The 14,972-nt window shown below is 44.5% G+C and overlaps 1 protein-coding gene and 1 pseudogene across 6 annotated transcripts in view; both read left to right on the top strand.

Annotated features, from left to right (window-relative positions):
- Cwf19l1 (CWF19 like cell cycle control factor 1) overlaps window positions 1-14,972 on the top strand; it is a 31,068-nt gene that overhangs the window by 8,434 nt on the left and 7,662 nt on the right. For all 6 annotated transcript variants that reach the window (XM_016006640.3, XM_042264046.2, XM_076563146.1 and 3 more), the window contains 5 exons: window positions 327-445; window positions 1,794-1,878; window positions 3,589-3,729; window positions 4,600-4,711; window positions 5,846-5,925. In XM_016006640.3, the coding sequence (XP_015862126.2) occupies window positions 327-445; window positions 1,794-1,878; window positions 3,589-3,729; window positions 4,600-4,711; window positions 5,846-5,925 (537 nt within the window). The remainder of the gene's footprint in view (window positions 1-326; window positions 446-1,793; window positions 1,879-3,588; window positions 3,730-4,599; window positions 4,712-5,845; window positions 5,926-14,972) is intronic.
- Window positions 10,504-14,782, top strand: LOC102910166 (ras GTPase-activating-like protein IQGAP1 pseudogene; annotated as a pseudogene).

Below are 14,972 nucleotides of genomic sequence, written 5' to 3'. Positions count from 1 at the left end.
AAGCTTACTTATGGAGACATAATTTATAGGCTGTAGGGAGAGACCTGTCTTCAAAAAGAGCTCTTAATGTGTGTTTTAGAGGTCATTATGGAAGGGTTGCCTTGCCTTGTACCCACTGGTGTCCAACAATTGTGCTGTTCTGAAATTATACTAGTCCAGTACTTGTATGTGTTTCATTGCCCTAGGCATGTAATTCACTGCAAATCTTGCAGTCCACACTTGTATCTGTGTATGAATTAGAAAGATATTTCAAAATGCTTTCTTGTTTCTTTGCATTTGTTCATAATTCCTGAGCCTGTGTGGATAACCAAGTTCCCATTTACTAGGGAGAAGTGGATACCAAAAAATGTGGCTCAGCTTTGGTCTCCAGTCTTGCTGCAAGCTTGAAACCAAGGTATCATTTTGCTGCTTTGGAAAAGTCATATTACGAGAGACTTCCGTACCGGTGAGTAACACCTCAGGGGGCTTTTCTACAAACTTCCCATCACCTTGTTCACTTTTAGTCATGTGTCTTGGTTCCTTCTAGTACTAAGGCACCAGAACAAGTGATTAACTGTATTAGTTCCACTTTTGTTACTGTGGTAAAATGTCATGTCCAGAAGCAACCTGAAGAAGAAAAGGTTTCTTTTAGCTTATAATTCCAGGAGAATCCACCATGGAGGGGAAGGCATAGCGTGGTAGCAGGAGCAGAAAGCTGGCTGATCACATTTTATCTGTACATAGGAAACAGAAAGAAAGAGCAGGAAGTGGGCCAAGGTGTAAACCTTCAAAGCTCATGACATACTTCCTTCAACAAGGCTCCACCTCCCAAGGGTTCCCCACATAGCACCACCAAGTGTTCCTCTGGAGGACATTTCCCATTGAGACACCACACTCATAAGTCATTCATTTTCTGAGTTTGTTTCCTAACTTGAAATAAAAGGGGTTAGACTATAAGACTCCTTAAAAGTTTAGGGTCTATCTTTACAGTGCTGGGTGATCGTTGTAGATGATTGGGTCCTGTTTTGTTGTTGTTTTTGGTGGGTTTTGTTTGTTTGTTTTGTTGGTGGTGTTTTTTTGATTTTTGTTTTTTGTTTTTTTGAGACAGTCTCTCTATGTAGCCCTGGCTGTTCTAGAACTTACTATGTAGACCAGGCTGTCCCTGAACTCACAGAGATCCACCTGCCTCTGCCTGCAGAGTGCTGGGATTAAAAGTGTGCGCCACCACTGCCTGGCGCTCACCCTTTTTTTTTTTTTTTTTTTAGAGAAAATGTGTAGTATTTCTCTTTCTGAGTAGTTTAGTTCTCTTAACATCATGATTCCTGGTCAGTCCATTTTCCTGCAGTTGTCATGCTTTTATTTTTATTTATGGTTGGAAATTCCATGTGTGTGTGCACTATTTTATCCATTCATCTGTTGCACAGTTAAGTAGTTCCACACTTCCAAGTGAAGAGTGTAGCAGTAACCATGGATGGACATGTTTGATTAGGAGCCGTGTGGTACATCAGGGTCATCTGGTGGCTCTGGCTTAGTATGTGAGAGGCCTCCTAATGCTGCATGATTTCACATTCCCACCAGCAGCATTTAAGGGTTTCCCTCTCCCTGACCCTCACCACCTCTATAGTCCTGGTTAGAATGACTTGAAAGAAGGAGGAGTAACTATTTGAGGGAAGGAAGAGAACCAGGGTGGTTGGCAAGGGGAGGGGCATGAATTAAAGCAAAGTATAAAGGTTCCTATATGAAAATGCCATAATGAAACCCACTGCTCTGTAAAATAAAATAAAGTGACCTGTCATTTTTCGAATACGTTCTAGAAACCATGTTGTTCTACAAGAAAGCGCGCAGCATGCCACCCGCTTCATAGCGCTGGCCAATGTTGGGAATCCGGAAAAGAAAAAGGTAAAGATTTGAGTGTTTGTGGGCTACTCTTCACTGTCGGCGTGGGAAGTGTTTTTCCTCTAGTTTGGCATTCAGACCTTCTGGCCTCCAACCGGAAGCTCCAGCAGCTTCAGTGACTCCTTTGTAAAGCCAGGGTTCCTGGGTGGCTTTGTCGGAGGTCTTAGAGAAAGGCGTGGCTCAGTGGGATACAGCAGAGTTAGAACGGTGTTCCTTTCCATCCACATCCATGTGCTTGCCTCTGTTGTTACGTGTGTTTGCCCCAGATGAAAGGCTTACTTGCTTCTAGCAGCTTCGTTTAGCTGAAATGATAAAATCCTCTCAGGAATATTCTTAAAGCTTGGTACAGTGGCACATGCCTTTAATCCCAGCACTTGGGAGACAGTGACAGACAGATCACTGAGTTTGAGGCCAGCCTGGTCTACATAGTGAGTTCTAGGCCAGCCAAGGTTACCTAGTAAGACCCTATCTCGAAAACAACAACAGCAACAGCAGCAAACAAAATGAAACATATATGTATGTGTGTGTGTGTGTGTGTGTGTGTGTATGTATGTATGTATGTATGTATATTAAGCCTTCCTTGGCTTTTTGAATTATTAGTTATACCTGGAATCTAGAAAATAGTACAGATGGTGAAAGGAAATAAATCAGCAAAGTAGGTAGTGTGTTTCACTTCTCTGGGAATGTCTTGCTAGTGCTGAAAATGAGACTGTTGACTGAGACAGCTAATACCAAAATAAGCAGTTAATGAGAAAATAGGCAGAATAATCTTCCTCTCTAAGCAATTGTTTTCTATAGCATGTTATCGACAGTGTTTAAACATAAGTAACCTCATGCTCATTCTCTATGTTTTAAGCTTTGAAGCTCGTTCTTGGCAGGTCTAGACTGTGATGTTTTAAGCTGACCATTCGGGCTGAGCAGTGCTTTGTGATTGATTTCAGGCTCTTAGTTTCACAGATGCACAATGCAGCTCATGTCGTAGTCAAAAGTGCACAGTTTTAACTTGACAAGCACCATTCACCTCAACATTCTGTCCCAGTCTATTCCTTACCCTTTTCTTGTACTCTGACTGGATAGTGTCAGTTTTCCCCAGTACAGTTAAATGGAAAATAGTGTATCCCTGTAACTTCAAGTTTCATTTCCATATTGTGTTGAAGTAAAGCATATATTTATGCCTAAAGTTTTCTGTCTTATGCTATTAGCCCAAGAGTTATAAAGTATATATGAATTATTTTCTTGTTTGCTATTCATCCCCAAGGCAGTGAACAGCATATGTGAGAATTGTGTAGTGTCAGAGAGAAAGCTTACTTTGTCCAGTTGGAGTGTTCATTAAGAAGATGATTCTGTTGACAAAGTTCACATAAACAAAAGATGCAGTGACAGGAACAGAGTGTCTTCAAAGCTTACAAAACAAGTCCCCCTGAGCCTTGTGGTGAGGGTTGTCACAGTCCCCTATCCAAGTGAAGGACCTTGTCTCTAAGGTCCGGGCCTTTGATTGGTTGCTCATTACTGTGTGAGCCCTCATTAGCCATTGCAGAAGCCACCAGAATGGCATTTGCTACACTACTGTGTATTCTCAGAGCCACACTCAGGCTTGTGATTTTACTTATGTCGGAGACTTTCTGTGAAATTGTCATCGTAACCTGGGTTGATCACAGTGACTATAACAGTATTTTCTCTAACGTTATGCTGGTTTGTTTTTGTTTTCTGGAGTATCTTTATGCATTCAGTATTGTTCCCATGAAGCTAATGGCTGTAGCAGAACTGGTAAAGCAGCCTCCAGATGTCACTGAGAATCCTTACCGAGAATCTGGAAAGGAAGCAGCTGTAGGAAAACAAATTCCTGCCCCTCAGGTGACTTTTGATTGTGGGCTGGGATTCAGGGCCAGGTTGTCCTCTGTAGGTACGCTTTTCCTGGTTATAGTTTCATGCATCAAACAAGTTCAGTTCTAGACTCATAATGTTTTTCCTCTTGGCAAATCATGATAATATTTAGAAGATCCTAATAGTTTGTAATTAAGCTCAAATTTTTAATTGTATTTTGAGGTTAGCAGTTCAATGTTGAGTCTTTGCCTGAGTTGACTCATATTTTTTTTCCTTGTCTGAAGTTGATTATTCAGTTTTTTCAGGCAAGGGTCCATTGGTAGCAGAGATTTATGATTTCTAATAGAGAAATTTACTTTGAAGAAGTTTCTTAGTAACAGACCTTTAGAAATTAGCTTTTCCCCGACTAAAGCAAGAGCAGTCACGTTTTCATGGTCGGGCACAAGGTCTGCTTTCTTGGACTTCTCTGTCCACTCAGAACCATGTTCTGCCTCCCCTTTCTACCTTTGCTCCTAATGGCTCTTTGACCCTCTCGTCTCATTAGCTGAAGTTGGCTCAGACTTGTTTCATCTCTGAAATTTTAGGGCTACTCTGTGTCATTGGGAGAGAAAGGAGAAAATGTAATTGGGTTTATATTGCTCTGCTTTGGGGAAGAATTGCTCTATACATTTTTTATTTTTCAGAAGAGATAAATGTGGTAGTGGTTGGATAGGTGTGCTGAGATATGGGACTGGGTGGGAGTCCAGGCATCAGATTGGGAAGATACTTCTCTTCCCTAGAATAGGCAGGGAAGGGCTGAGAGGAAACAGATGTGGGTGGCAGACAAGTCCCCTTTTGTTGGTGGTTGGTTACTGTGTGAAGGCTAGCTGAATAGCATACTCCTCCCACTGGCCATTCCAGGAAGAACCTGCCTGTCAATTCTTCTTCGATTTGAATGAAAAGCAGGGAAGGAAGCGGTCATCCACAGGCAGAGATAACAAGCCTCCTCAGGCCAAGCAGCCTCGCAGACCTCGTAAGTACCTTGGTCTCCTTTGGGAGCAGTACCTTTTTTGGGGGGGTTGGGGGGTTTGGAACGTGGCATTGCTAAGAGCATCTTCTGGCAAAGAAAAGTTTATGGAGCTACTAGGAGCAAAGTGAAAATAGAATAGTATAAAAATGGCCTACATTGAGGCTGTTTGAGACTCTTCCTGTAAGGATATAGAGGGCTGGAGAGATGATTCAGTGGTTAAGAGCACCAACTGCTCTTCCAGAGGATCCAGGTCCAATTCCCAGCACCCACATGGTGGATCACAATTGTCTGTAATTCCAGTTCCAGGGGATCTGACACCTTCTCACCAATGCACATAAAGTTAAATAAATTATTTTTAAAAAAAAGAATACAGAAGAAGCTCCTTTTGTCTCTGTAAAACATAGTAAGAGTGTCTAAAACTGAGGAGAGTTTGTAAAATATTAGAACTGTCAGTAAACTGAGAGGAAGGACTTTCAGGCTAGCTTTCATGAGGTCCTCTTTCTTCCCTCTGTTATTTTAAAGAGGTGAGTCTGAACTTAGGAAGGTCAGCCTGTGGTTATGTGGCTAGCTGATGTCATGGCTGGGACTAGAATTGGGGTGCCTGACAAACCCCCACCCAAGTCAGTGTTCTCTTACTGTAGCCTGTTGCCAGTTGCCTGCTGCTTTTTTCCCCAATGTGTGATCTATTTGTGGATCACGTACCTATGGACTGATTATCAATTCAGAAGGCTTCAAATAGTGGGTTAGTTTCATTGAAAAGGGTGCCAGGCTCTGGGCAGACATAGTGAGAAACACAAGTCCAGCCCACTGGGGCAGTGCTTTGCGGTCTTTGCGGTATGTATAGATCAGACAATGACGAATAACAATGAGTTCTCTATTTAAAGTTATTAATATTGTTGGCATGTGTGAGTGTGCATGCACAGCTGCTGTGACGTGCATGTGGAAGTGCGAGGACAGCTCTGGAGTGAGCTCTTTCCTTCCACTGTGGGTGTGGGTATGGACCTCAAGTTGTCAGGCTCGTGTGGCCAGCACTTTTACCTGCTAATCCATCTTGCCAGCCACCAGGATAAATTCTGTAGGTTGATTATTCCTGTTGTGATTGGAGCATAATAACGCTTGGCTTTCTTTCATATAAAGCTCAGCCTCCAGGACCTTGTTGGTTTTGCCTTGCCAGCCCTGAAGTGGAAAAGCATTTGGTGGTCAACATTGGCACACATGTGAGTTCCTTTCACTGGCAGAGAAGAAAATGTCTATTACTTGGTTTTTACTGATTGCACATGGTATATGATCTGCTTACCACATTTACTCTCTTTTCTTTTCCTCTCCCTTTCTTCTTTCCTTCCTTTCTCCCTTCCCCTCCCCTCCCCACCTTCTTGTCCCCAGGGTCTCTCTACATAGCCCTGGCTGTTCTGGAACTTACTGGTTAGACTAGGCTGGCCTCAAACTCCCAGAGTTCCTTCTGCCTCTGTCTCCCGACATTGCCCAGCAAATTTACCCATTTTAAGTGTATAATTAATTGATATTTTAGTAAGCTTATTAAATTATGCAACCATCACATAATAGAGGTTTAGATGCCAGGTATGATGGTGCACACCTTTAATTCCAGCACTCAGGAGGCAGAGGTAGGTAGATCTCAAGTTCAAGGCTAGTCTGCTCTGGTTCATAGCAAGTTCCAGTACAGCCAGGGCCACACAGAGAGACTCTTGTCTCAAAGAAAGGAAATAAAAAATAAAATAGAGGTTTAGAACATTCCCATAAGTGCAATATTTCTTAGACACATTTACGGTAATCTCAGTTTCCATCCTCAGCCTTGGCTACAGCTTATATATTTTGTGTCTTTTTAAGGTTTGTGGGGTTTAGACATTACATTTAACTAAAATCATATAATACATGTTTTTGTGTATGGCTTCTTTGACTAGCATATTCTTAAGGTTCATTCATACTGTGTTTGATATATAAATGTTTCATTCCTTTTTATTGCCTATTAGTGTTATATAGATATACTGTTTTTTGTCTATTCACTTATCACTTGATAGACATTTAGTTTGTTACCATTTTATTACTCTCAGGAATAATGTAATTTTTGCACATTTGTGAATGGAAGACATGAAGTCATATGTTTTAATTTGGAAAATCTGTGTTTAAACTTAAAAGTTGTTAGTTTTTTGTTTTGTTTTGTTTTGTTTTTGAGACAAGGTTTCTCTATGTAGCCCTGGCTGTCCTAGAACTTACTTTGTAGACCAGGCTGGCCTCAAACTCAGATTCACCTGCCTCTGTCTCCCAAGTACTGGGATTAAAGGCATGAGCCACTATTGCCTGTCCTATATTTTGTTTTTAAGTATCTGTAGTGTGCGTTTGTTGATATATGTACATGTAAGTGCAGGTGCCTGAGGATTCAGGCCTTGGATCCCCTGGAGCTAGAACTACAGGAAATTGTGAGCCACCTGATAGGAGTCTGGAAACTGAACTTTGGTCCTTTGCAAGAGCAGTATGTGCTCTTAACTGCTAAGCTCTCTCCAGCTCTGTTTTAACTTTTTAAGAAATTGTCAGACTGATTTCCAAAATGACATTATTTTATGCTCCCACCAGCAACATTATGAGAGTTCTGGTTTTTCCACATCCTCATTTGATGTTGCCTAAAGTCTTTCCCCTCCTTTCTTGATAGTGTTAGAGATTGAAACAGGGTCTTGTGCGTGTTGGGCAAGAACTCTGCTATTGAGATACATCGTTAGCCCATGTCCTGCCCTTTTGATTATAGATGTTAGTTTTATAGAATCAGTTTCACAAGCACTCTTCATTCCTGTCTCCCTCTATAGGATGAATCTTCTGTATATTTCTTAGATTAATCTATGTTTCTTAGAGTGTTGAGTTGATTTTCTTAATTTCTCACTGTTTTCCTTGCTTTAAATACTAAGTACAGAAGGGAGTCATGTGTTGCTTATCTACACGTATAAGTTTAAAATGTTGATATTGTTAACCCAGTGTTGTGACTCATGCCTGTAATCCCAGCTCTCAGGAGGCCAAGGCAGGAGGATTGTCACAAGTTTAAGGTCAACCTGGACTACATAATGTCTTCTAGGCTAGGCTGTCCTTCAGAGTGAGGGTTTGTCTAAAAAATACAATAAAGCCACCAGGAACTGAAGTTCATTAAGCATAACAAAGACTAAAGTGATAAATTCAGTTTGGCACTCAAGGATTTTATTAGTCAGGGTTCTCTAGAACTTATAGAATCTCTCTGTATATCTATACCTATATCTATCTATATCAATATATACACACATAGGTATGTATGTATATGTCTGTATATATGTGTATATGTGTGTATGTATGTATGTGTATATATATATGGTATTTATTAGAATGACTTACAGACTGTGGTCCAGCTAATCCAGCAATGGCTAACTATGAATAGAAAGTCCAAGAATCCAGTAGTTGCTCAGTCCATGAGACTGGATATTGCAGCTGGTCTTCAGTGTACACTGGAATCCTGAAGAAGTAGGCTGTAATTCTAGTGAAGGAATGGACTTGCTAGCAAAGGGAGAGCAAGCAGGCAAAGAACAAAGCTTCCTGCTTCCAGGTCCTTATGTGGGCTTCCAGCAGAAGGTGTGGTCCATCTTAGAGGTGGATTTTCCCAGCTCCAAAGATCTGGATTAAAGATCTAGATTAGGGGCTGGAGAGATGGCTCAGAGGCTAAGAGCACTGGCCGCTCTTCCAGAGCACCTGAGTTCGATTCCCAGCAACCACATGGTGGCTCACAATTATCTATAATGAGATATGGTGCCCTCTTCTTGCGTGTAGGCAGAGCACTGTATACATAATAAATAGATTTAAAAAAAAAAAATCTAGATTAAAGTTGTGTCTTCCTGGCTCAAAGATCCCAATTAGAAATAGATCCTCCCACTTCAAATTAAACAGAAATCCCTCACTGGTGTCCCCTTCATTTTTGTGTTATAAGTAATTCCAGATGTAGTCAAGTTCACAATCAAGCCATCACAAGTATGTAGCTTTGTAACTATATACCATGCCTGATGTATCTAGGATAATGATTTTAGTCACATGATTGGAGCGCATTGACTCAGTCTGTGGAGCTGATGATCCTGAGTATGGTGACTAGGCTAGACAAATCCCCACCGAAAATCTCGTGTCTCAGGGAAATCATTCACTTTCACCTTTCTCAGATCCTTTTCCTCAGAGGCTCAATTAGACATGAAATATTCAGGGTCTGTACAGATGATTGTCTTTTCCTTTGACTAACAGTGAAGCCTGCCTAACCACCAGAGTTAGACTTGCCCTCCAGCCCCCAGGACTAGAGGTGGATGTTTCCTAAGGCTTGCTTAATGTGTACGGCTTCTGCAGACAGGTGGTGCTCATCTGTTTTTCATTGATTCCAGTTTGGGTTTCTAAAGGTGACATTCCTCAGTTCATCCAGACAGCCTGAAAGCGCCTTTCTTTGTGGCCTACTGGAGAACAGCTGGAATCTGACTTTGAGTTTTCACTTCTTTTCACACTGAGGAGGCCTGGAATTTCCCATTTATGTTTTGCATCTTAACGGTTGGCACACTGTCTAGAGAGGTGTTCTGGAATCCAGGTCTGTGATGCACACAGTTGGCCCCTGGGGCCTGAGGATTAATGCTGGGAGCAAGCTTGAGGGGTTTTACTTTTTAGATGTGCCTTCTTCCATCGGCTTTGGGCTTCCGCCTCGTTAGATTACTTTATGCCATTCTTCTCTCTCACGCAGCCTGTAGAGGCTTTGAACTGCCTTTTGTTTGCGAAGCCTTAAAAGTTCAAGAGCCCTGGGTAGAGGAGGAGCATTAGGCTGGGTGACTTGGCCTTATGCTCTTCCAGACTTTGGGGAGAAATGTCCTTTCTTTTCTTCCACATTCTAGGACCCAGGAAATGGGCCTGGGAATGATGATGGGAACCTGTTCCTCTTCAGTCGTGCTTTTGAGCGAGCCCCCGAGCCCCACATAGAAGGCCACAGGAGCGTTTTACCTTAGATTAGTACCTGCCTAGTGCTCACCTACATTACCCCGCACTCTCCTCTTCTGGGCTTGAGTCTGGAGCAGAGGGCTCAATCTCTTCCTGCAGCCATTCTTCTTGCTTGTCTTTCATTACATTTTCCTCTTGGCTTTCTCTACCTTTTCTGTAACTTCCTTCCTTCAGGGATGTACGTAAAGTATGCTGATGGTATGGCCACATACTGGTAAAAGAGAGTCTGCTGAGTCCGGAATTACCTGCATCGCCCTGGCTAGTTCTACCCTGGCAGTGATGAACAGGGGACAGGGCCAGTTCTGCTTTCACATCCTCAGGGTCGGTTCTCCCACACCTATACCTTCAGGGCCAGCTCTACTGTGGTGCCCAAGCCTGGTGCAGGGGCCGCTCTCCAGAGTGCTCCAGCTGATGAGGGCCAGGGACTGCTCTCCCACCTGCTTCGGGCACTGATGGGTAGGGGGTGGGGAAGTGGGGGGGGGGTAGGGGAGGGCATCTCTCCCCTTCCCATGTGGCCACATGGCAAATGAGTAATGGGGCCAGCTCTCCCATGCTCAGACTTAGGGGCTGGCTCCCCCATACTTCCACCGACAGGATTGGCTCTGTTGTGCTGCCCAGAGGAGGTGCAGGGCCTGCTCTCCTGGGTGTTGCAGCTGGTGGGGACAGGGGCAGCTCTCTACTCTTATGGCCTCCGGGTCAGTTCACCCACTGGCCTCAGGCATTGATGGGCAGGGAGAGTTTTATTTTTTTAAAGATTTATTTTGTGTGCTGAAATGTGTGTGTGTGTGTGTGTGTTGCTATTAAAGATGGGCAATCCTTGGAAAATAGAGTGCTCTGCCTCTTTGGTATGTCTGACCTGAGGTTTCTCCTCACACAGCATTCTGTTGTATGTGCTCTTCCTTTCACCTTGTGTAATTTAGCAGCTGTGGGAACACACGTGCTCAACATTGTGAGCCTGAGAGAGTATGGGATAGAGATATGGGGTGTGTGTTCCTGTGAGGGAGGAAGTAGTCATTTTCAAATAAGAAGTAGTATCTTTCTGTGGTTGAAGAGATAGTAACTGAAAGATGAAAGTAACTGGAAATTGTTTTAAAGTTTAGATCCTGGTTCTGGTCTCTTTGAACTCTAGTGCTTAAAGCTAAAACCCTTTGATTCATTTGATATTTTCATGGAAATTTGTTAGAATCGATCCCATTCTTTAGAAGATATTTAAGGAGAGTCCTGAACATAGCCTCACCCATCCTGAACTCACCGTGGCGGTGGAGATGCTCTCTTCCGTGGCCCTCATCAACAGGGCTCTGGAGTCAGGAGACATGAACACCATGTGGAAGCAGCTGAGCAGCGCAGTCACAGGCCTTACCAATATCGAGGAAGAAAACAGTCAAAGGTATCTCAATGAGTTGATGAAGCTGAAAGCTCAGGCACATGCAGAGAATAATGAATTTATTACATGAAATGACATCCAGGCTTGTGTGGACCATGTGAACCTGGTGGTCCATGAGGAACATGAGCGGATTTTGGCCATCGGTCTAATTAATGAAGCCTTGGATGAAGGGGACGCTCAGAAGACTCTGCAGGCCTTGCAGATTCCTGCGGCTAAACTCGAGGGGGTCCTTGCGGAAGTGGCGCAGTATTATCAAGACACACTGATCAGAGCAAAGCGAGAAAAGGCCCAGGAAACCCAGGATGAGTCAGCTGTGTTATGGTTGGATGAAATTCAAGGCGGAATCTGGCAGTCCAACGAAGACACCCAAGAAGCTCAGAGGTTTGCCTTAGGAATCTTTGCCATCAATGAAGCTGGAGATAGCGGTGATGTTGGCAGAACTCTGAGTGCCCTTAGTTCCCCGGATGTTGGCTTATATGGAGTCATCCCCGAATGTGGGGAAACATACCAGAGTGACCTTGCTGAAGCCAAGAAGAAGAGACTAGCAGCAGGGGACAACAACAGCAGATGGGTGAAGCACTGGATGAAAGGCGGGTACTACTACTACCACAACCTGGAGATGCAAGGCGGAGGATGGGACGAACCCCCAGACTTCATGCAGAATTCTGTGCAGCTCTCTCGAGAGGAGATCCAGAGCTCCATCTCCGGAGTGACCGCTGCATATAACCGGGAGCAGCTTTGGCTGGCCAACGAAGGCCTGGTCACCAAGCTGCAGGCCCGCTGCCGTGGCTACCTAGTGCGACAGGAGTTCCGATCCCGGATGAACTTCCTGAAAACAGATCCCCGCCATCACCTGCATTCAGTCACAGTGGAGAGGATACAAGCAGAAGAAGGCGTATCAAGACCGGCTGGCTTACCTGCACTCCCACAAAGATGAGGTTGTGAAGATTCAGTCCCTTGCCAGGATGCATCAAGCTGGAAAGCGCTATAGAGACCGCCTGCAGTATTTCCGAGATCATATAAACGACATTACCAAAATCCAGGCTTTCATTCGGGCAAACAAAGCTCGTGATGACTACAAGACTCTCATCAATGCGGAGGATCCGCCTATGATTGTGGTCCGAAAGTTTGTCCACCTCCTGGACCAAAGTGACCAGGACTTTCAGGAGGAGCTTGACCTTATGAAGATGCGGGAGGAGGTCATCACCCTCATCCGTTCCAACCAGCAGCTGGAGAATGACCTCAATCTCATGGACATCAAAATCGGACTGCTGGTGAAGAACAAGATCACGCTGCAGGATGTGGTTTCCCACAGTAAAAAGCTTACCAAGAAGAACAAGGAGCAGCTGTCTGATATGGTGATGATTAACAAGCAGAGGGGAGGCCTCAAGGCCCTGAGCAAGGAGAAGAGGGAGAAGCTGGAAGCCTACCATCACCTGTTCTACTTACTGCAGACCAACCCCACCTATCTGGCCAAGCTGATCTTTCAGATGCCACAGAACAAGTCCACCAAGTTCATGGACTCTGTCATCTTCACACTGTACAACTATGCATCCAACCAGCGAGAAGAGTACTTGCTGCTGAGACTCTTCAAGACAGCACTCCAGGAGGAGATCAAGTCAAAGGTGGATCAGATTCAAGAAATCGTGACAGGAAACCCTACGGTTATTAAGATGGTTGTGAGTTTCAACCCTGGTGCCCGGGGCCAGAAGGCCCTCAGACAGATCTTGGCCCCTGTTGTGAAGGAGATTATGGATGACAAATCGCTCAACATCAAGACCGACCCTGTGGATATTTACAAGTCTTGGGTTAATCAGATGGAGTCTCAGATGGGAGAGGCAAGCAAACTGCCCTATGATGTGACCCCTGAACAAGCCTTGTCTCATGAAGAAGTGAAGACAAGGCTAGACAACTCCATCAGGAACATGAGGGCCGTGACAGACAAATTCCTCTCAGTCATCATCAGCTCTGTGGACAAAATCCCTTATGGGATTCGCTTCATTGCCAAAGTGCCGAAGGATTCGCTGCATGAGAAGTTCCCTGACGCTGGTGAGGACGAGCTGCTGAAGATTATTGGTAACTTGCTTTACTACCGATACATGAACCGCCGATGCCTTCGACATCATTGACCTGTCAGCAGGGGGCCAGCTCACCACAGACCAGCGCAGAAATCTGGGCTCCATTGCAAAGATGCTCCAGCACGTGGCTTCCAATAAGATGTTTCTGGGCGATAATGCCCACTTAAGCATCATTAATGAGTATCTTTCTCAGTCCTACCAGAAATTCAGATGGTTTTTCCAAAATGCTTGCGACGTCCCAGAGCTGCAGGATAAATTTAATGTGGATGAGTATTCTGATCTAGTCACCCTCACCAAGCCGGTAATCTACATTTCCATTGGCAAAATCATCAACACCCACACTTTCCTGCTGGACCATCAGGATGCCATTGCTCCGGAGCACAATGACCCCATCCACGAACTACTGGACGACCTTGGCGAGGTGCCCACCATTGAGTCCCTGATAGGGGAAAGTTGCAGCAATTTAAATGACCCCAACAAGGAGGCACTGGCTAAGACAGAGGTGTCCCTCACATTGACCAACAAGTTTGATGTGCCCGGTGACGAGAATGCAGAGATGGACGCTCGGACCATCCTGCTGAACACAAAACGTCTAATTGTGGATGTCATCCGGTTCCAGCCAGGAGACACCTTGACTGAAATCCTAGAGACACCAGCCACCAGTGAACAGGAGGCTGAACATCAGAGAGCCATGCAGAGACGTGCTATCTGGGATGCCAAAACCCCTGACAAAATGAAAAAGTCAAAACCCATGAAGGAGGATAGCAACCTCAGCCTTCAGGAGAAGAAGGAGAAAATTCAGACTGGCCTCCAGAAGCTAACAGAGCTTGGGACTGTGGACCCAAAGAACAAATACCAGGAACTCATCAACGACATTGCCAAGGACATCCGGAATCAGCGGAGATACAGACAGAGGAGGAAAGCCGAGCTGGTGAAACTGCAGCAGACGTACGCAGCTCTGAACTCGAAGGCCACTTTTTATGGAGAGCAGGTGGATTACTACAAGAGCTATATCAAAACCTGCTTGGATAACTTGGCCAGCAAGGGCAAGGTCTCCAAAAAGCCTAGGGAAATCAAAGGCAAGAAAAGCAAAAAGATTTCTCTGAAATACACAGCAGCAAGACTACATGAAAAGGGAGTTCTTCTGGAAATTGAGGACCTCCAAGTAAATCAGTTTAAAAACGTTATCTTTGAAATCGGTCCAACAGAAGAAGTTGGAGACTTTGAAGTGAAAGCCAAGTTCATGGGAGTTCAAATGGAGACTTTCATGTTGCATTATCAGGACTTGCTGCAGCTACAATACGAAGGGGTTGCGGTCATGAAGTTGCTCGATAGAGCTAAAGTCAACATCAACCTCCTCATCTTCCTTCTCAACAAGAAGTTCTATGGGAAGTAACTGGTCGCTAGCTGCCAGCCCCTAAGAATTCAAAAGGACAGTGCCTCACCTCTGCCTTTCTAGGATCCTCCATTACTCCTTGGAAGCAAAGACCTTGTCCAGTGGTGCTGCAGTCTCGCACTCCTGAAGCACATCTTTAAGTCCGACAGGACATTCAGTGCCCTCTTAACAGTGAAGTTGTAGTTCAGGCTTCATCTTACACACACACACACACACACACACACACACACACACACACACACACACACACACCACCCCCACTTCTCTCTTTTTCTTTCATCTTGTAGGAAAGAGTGGAGCCTCGCCCAGCCCCTCTCTGTTAGGTCTCCTAAGTGGTAATGGCTACTTTGTAAACGGTGTTTGTTTTACTCAGCAATGGGATGGTGGGATTCAAATTCTTGTTTAGAAGTGACAGCT

This window comes from Peromyscus maniculatus, chromosome 1 (assembly GCF_049852395.1).
Source record: "Peromyscus maniculatus bairdii isolate BWxNUB_F1_BW_parent chromosome 1, HU_Pman_BW_mat_3.1, whole genome shotgun sequence".
Lineage (NCBI taxonomy): Eukaryota > Metazoa > Chordata > Mammalia > Rodentia > Cricetidae > Peromyscus > Peromyscus maniculatus.
Note: the sequence above shows the minus strand (reverse complement) of the source record. Positions and strands in the feature narration are given on the sequence as shown.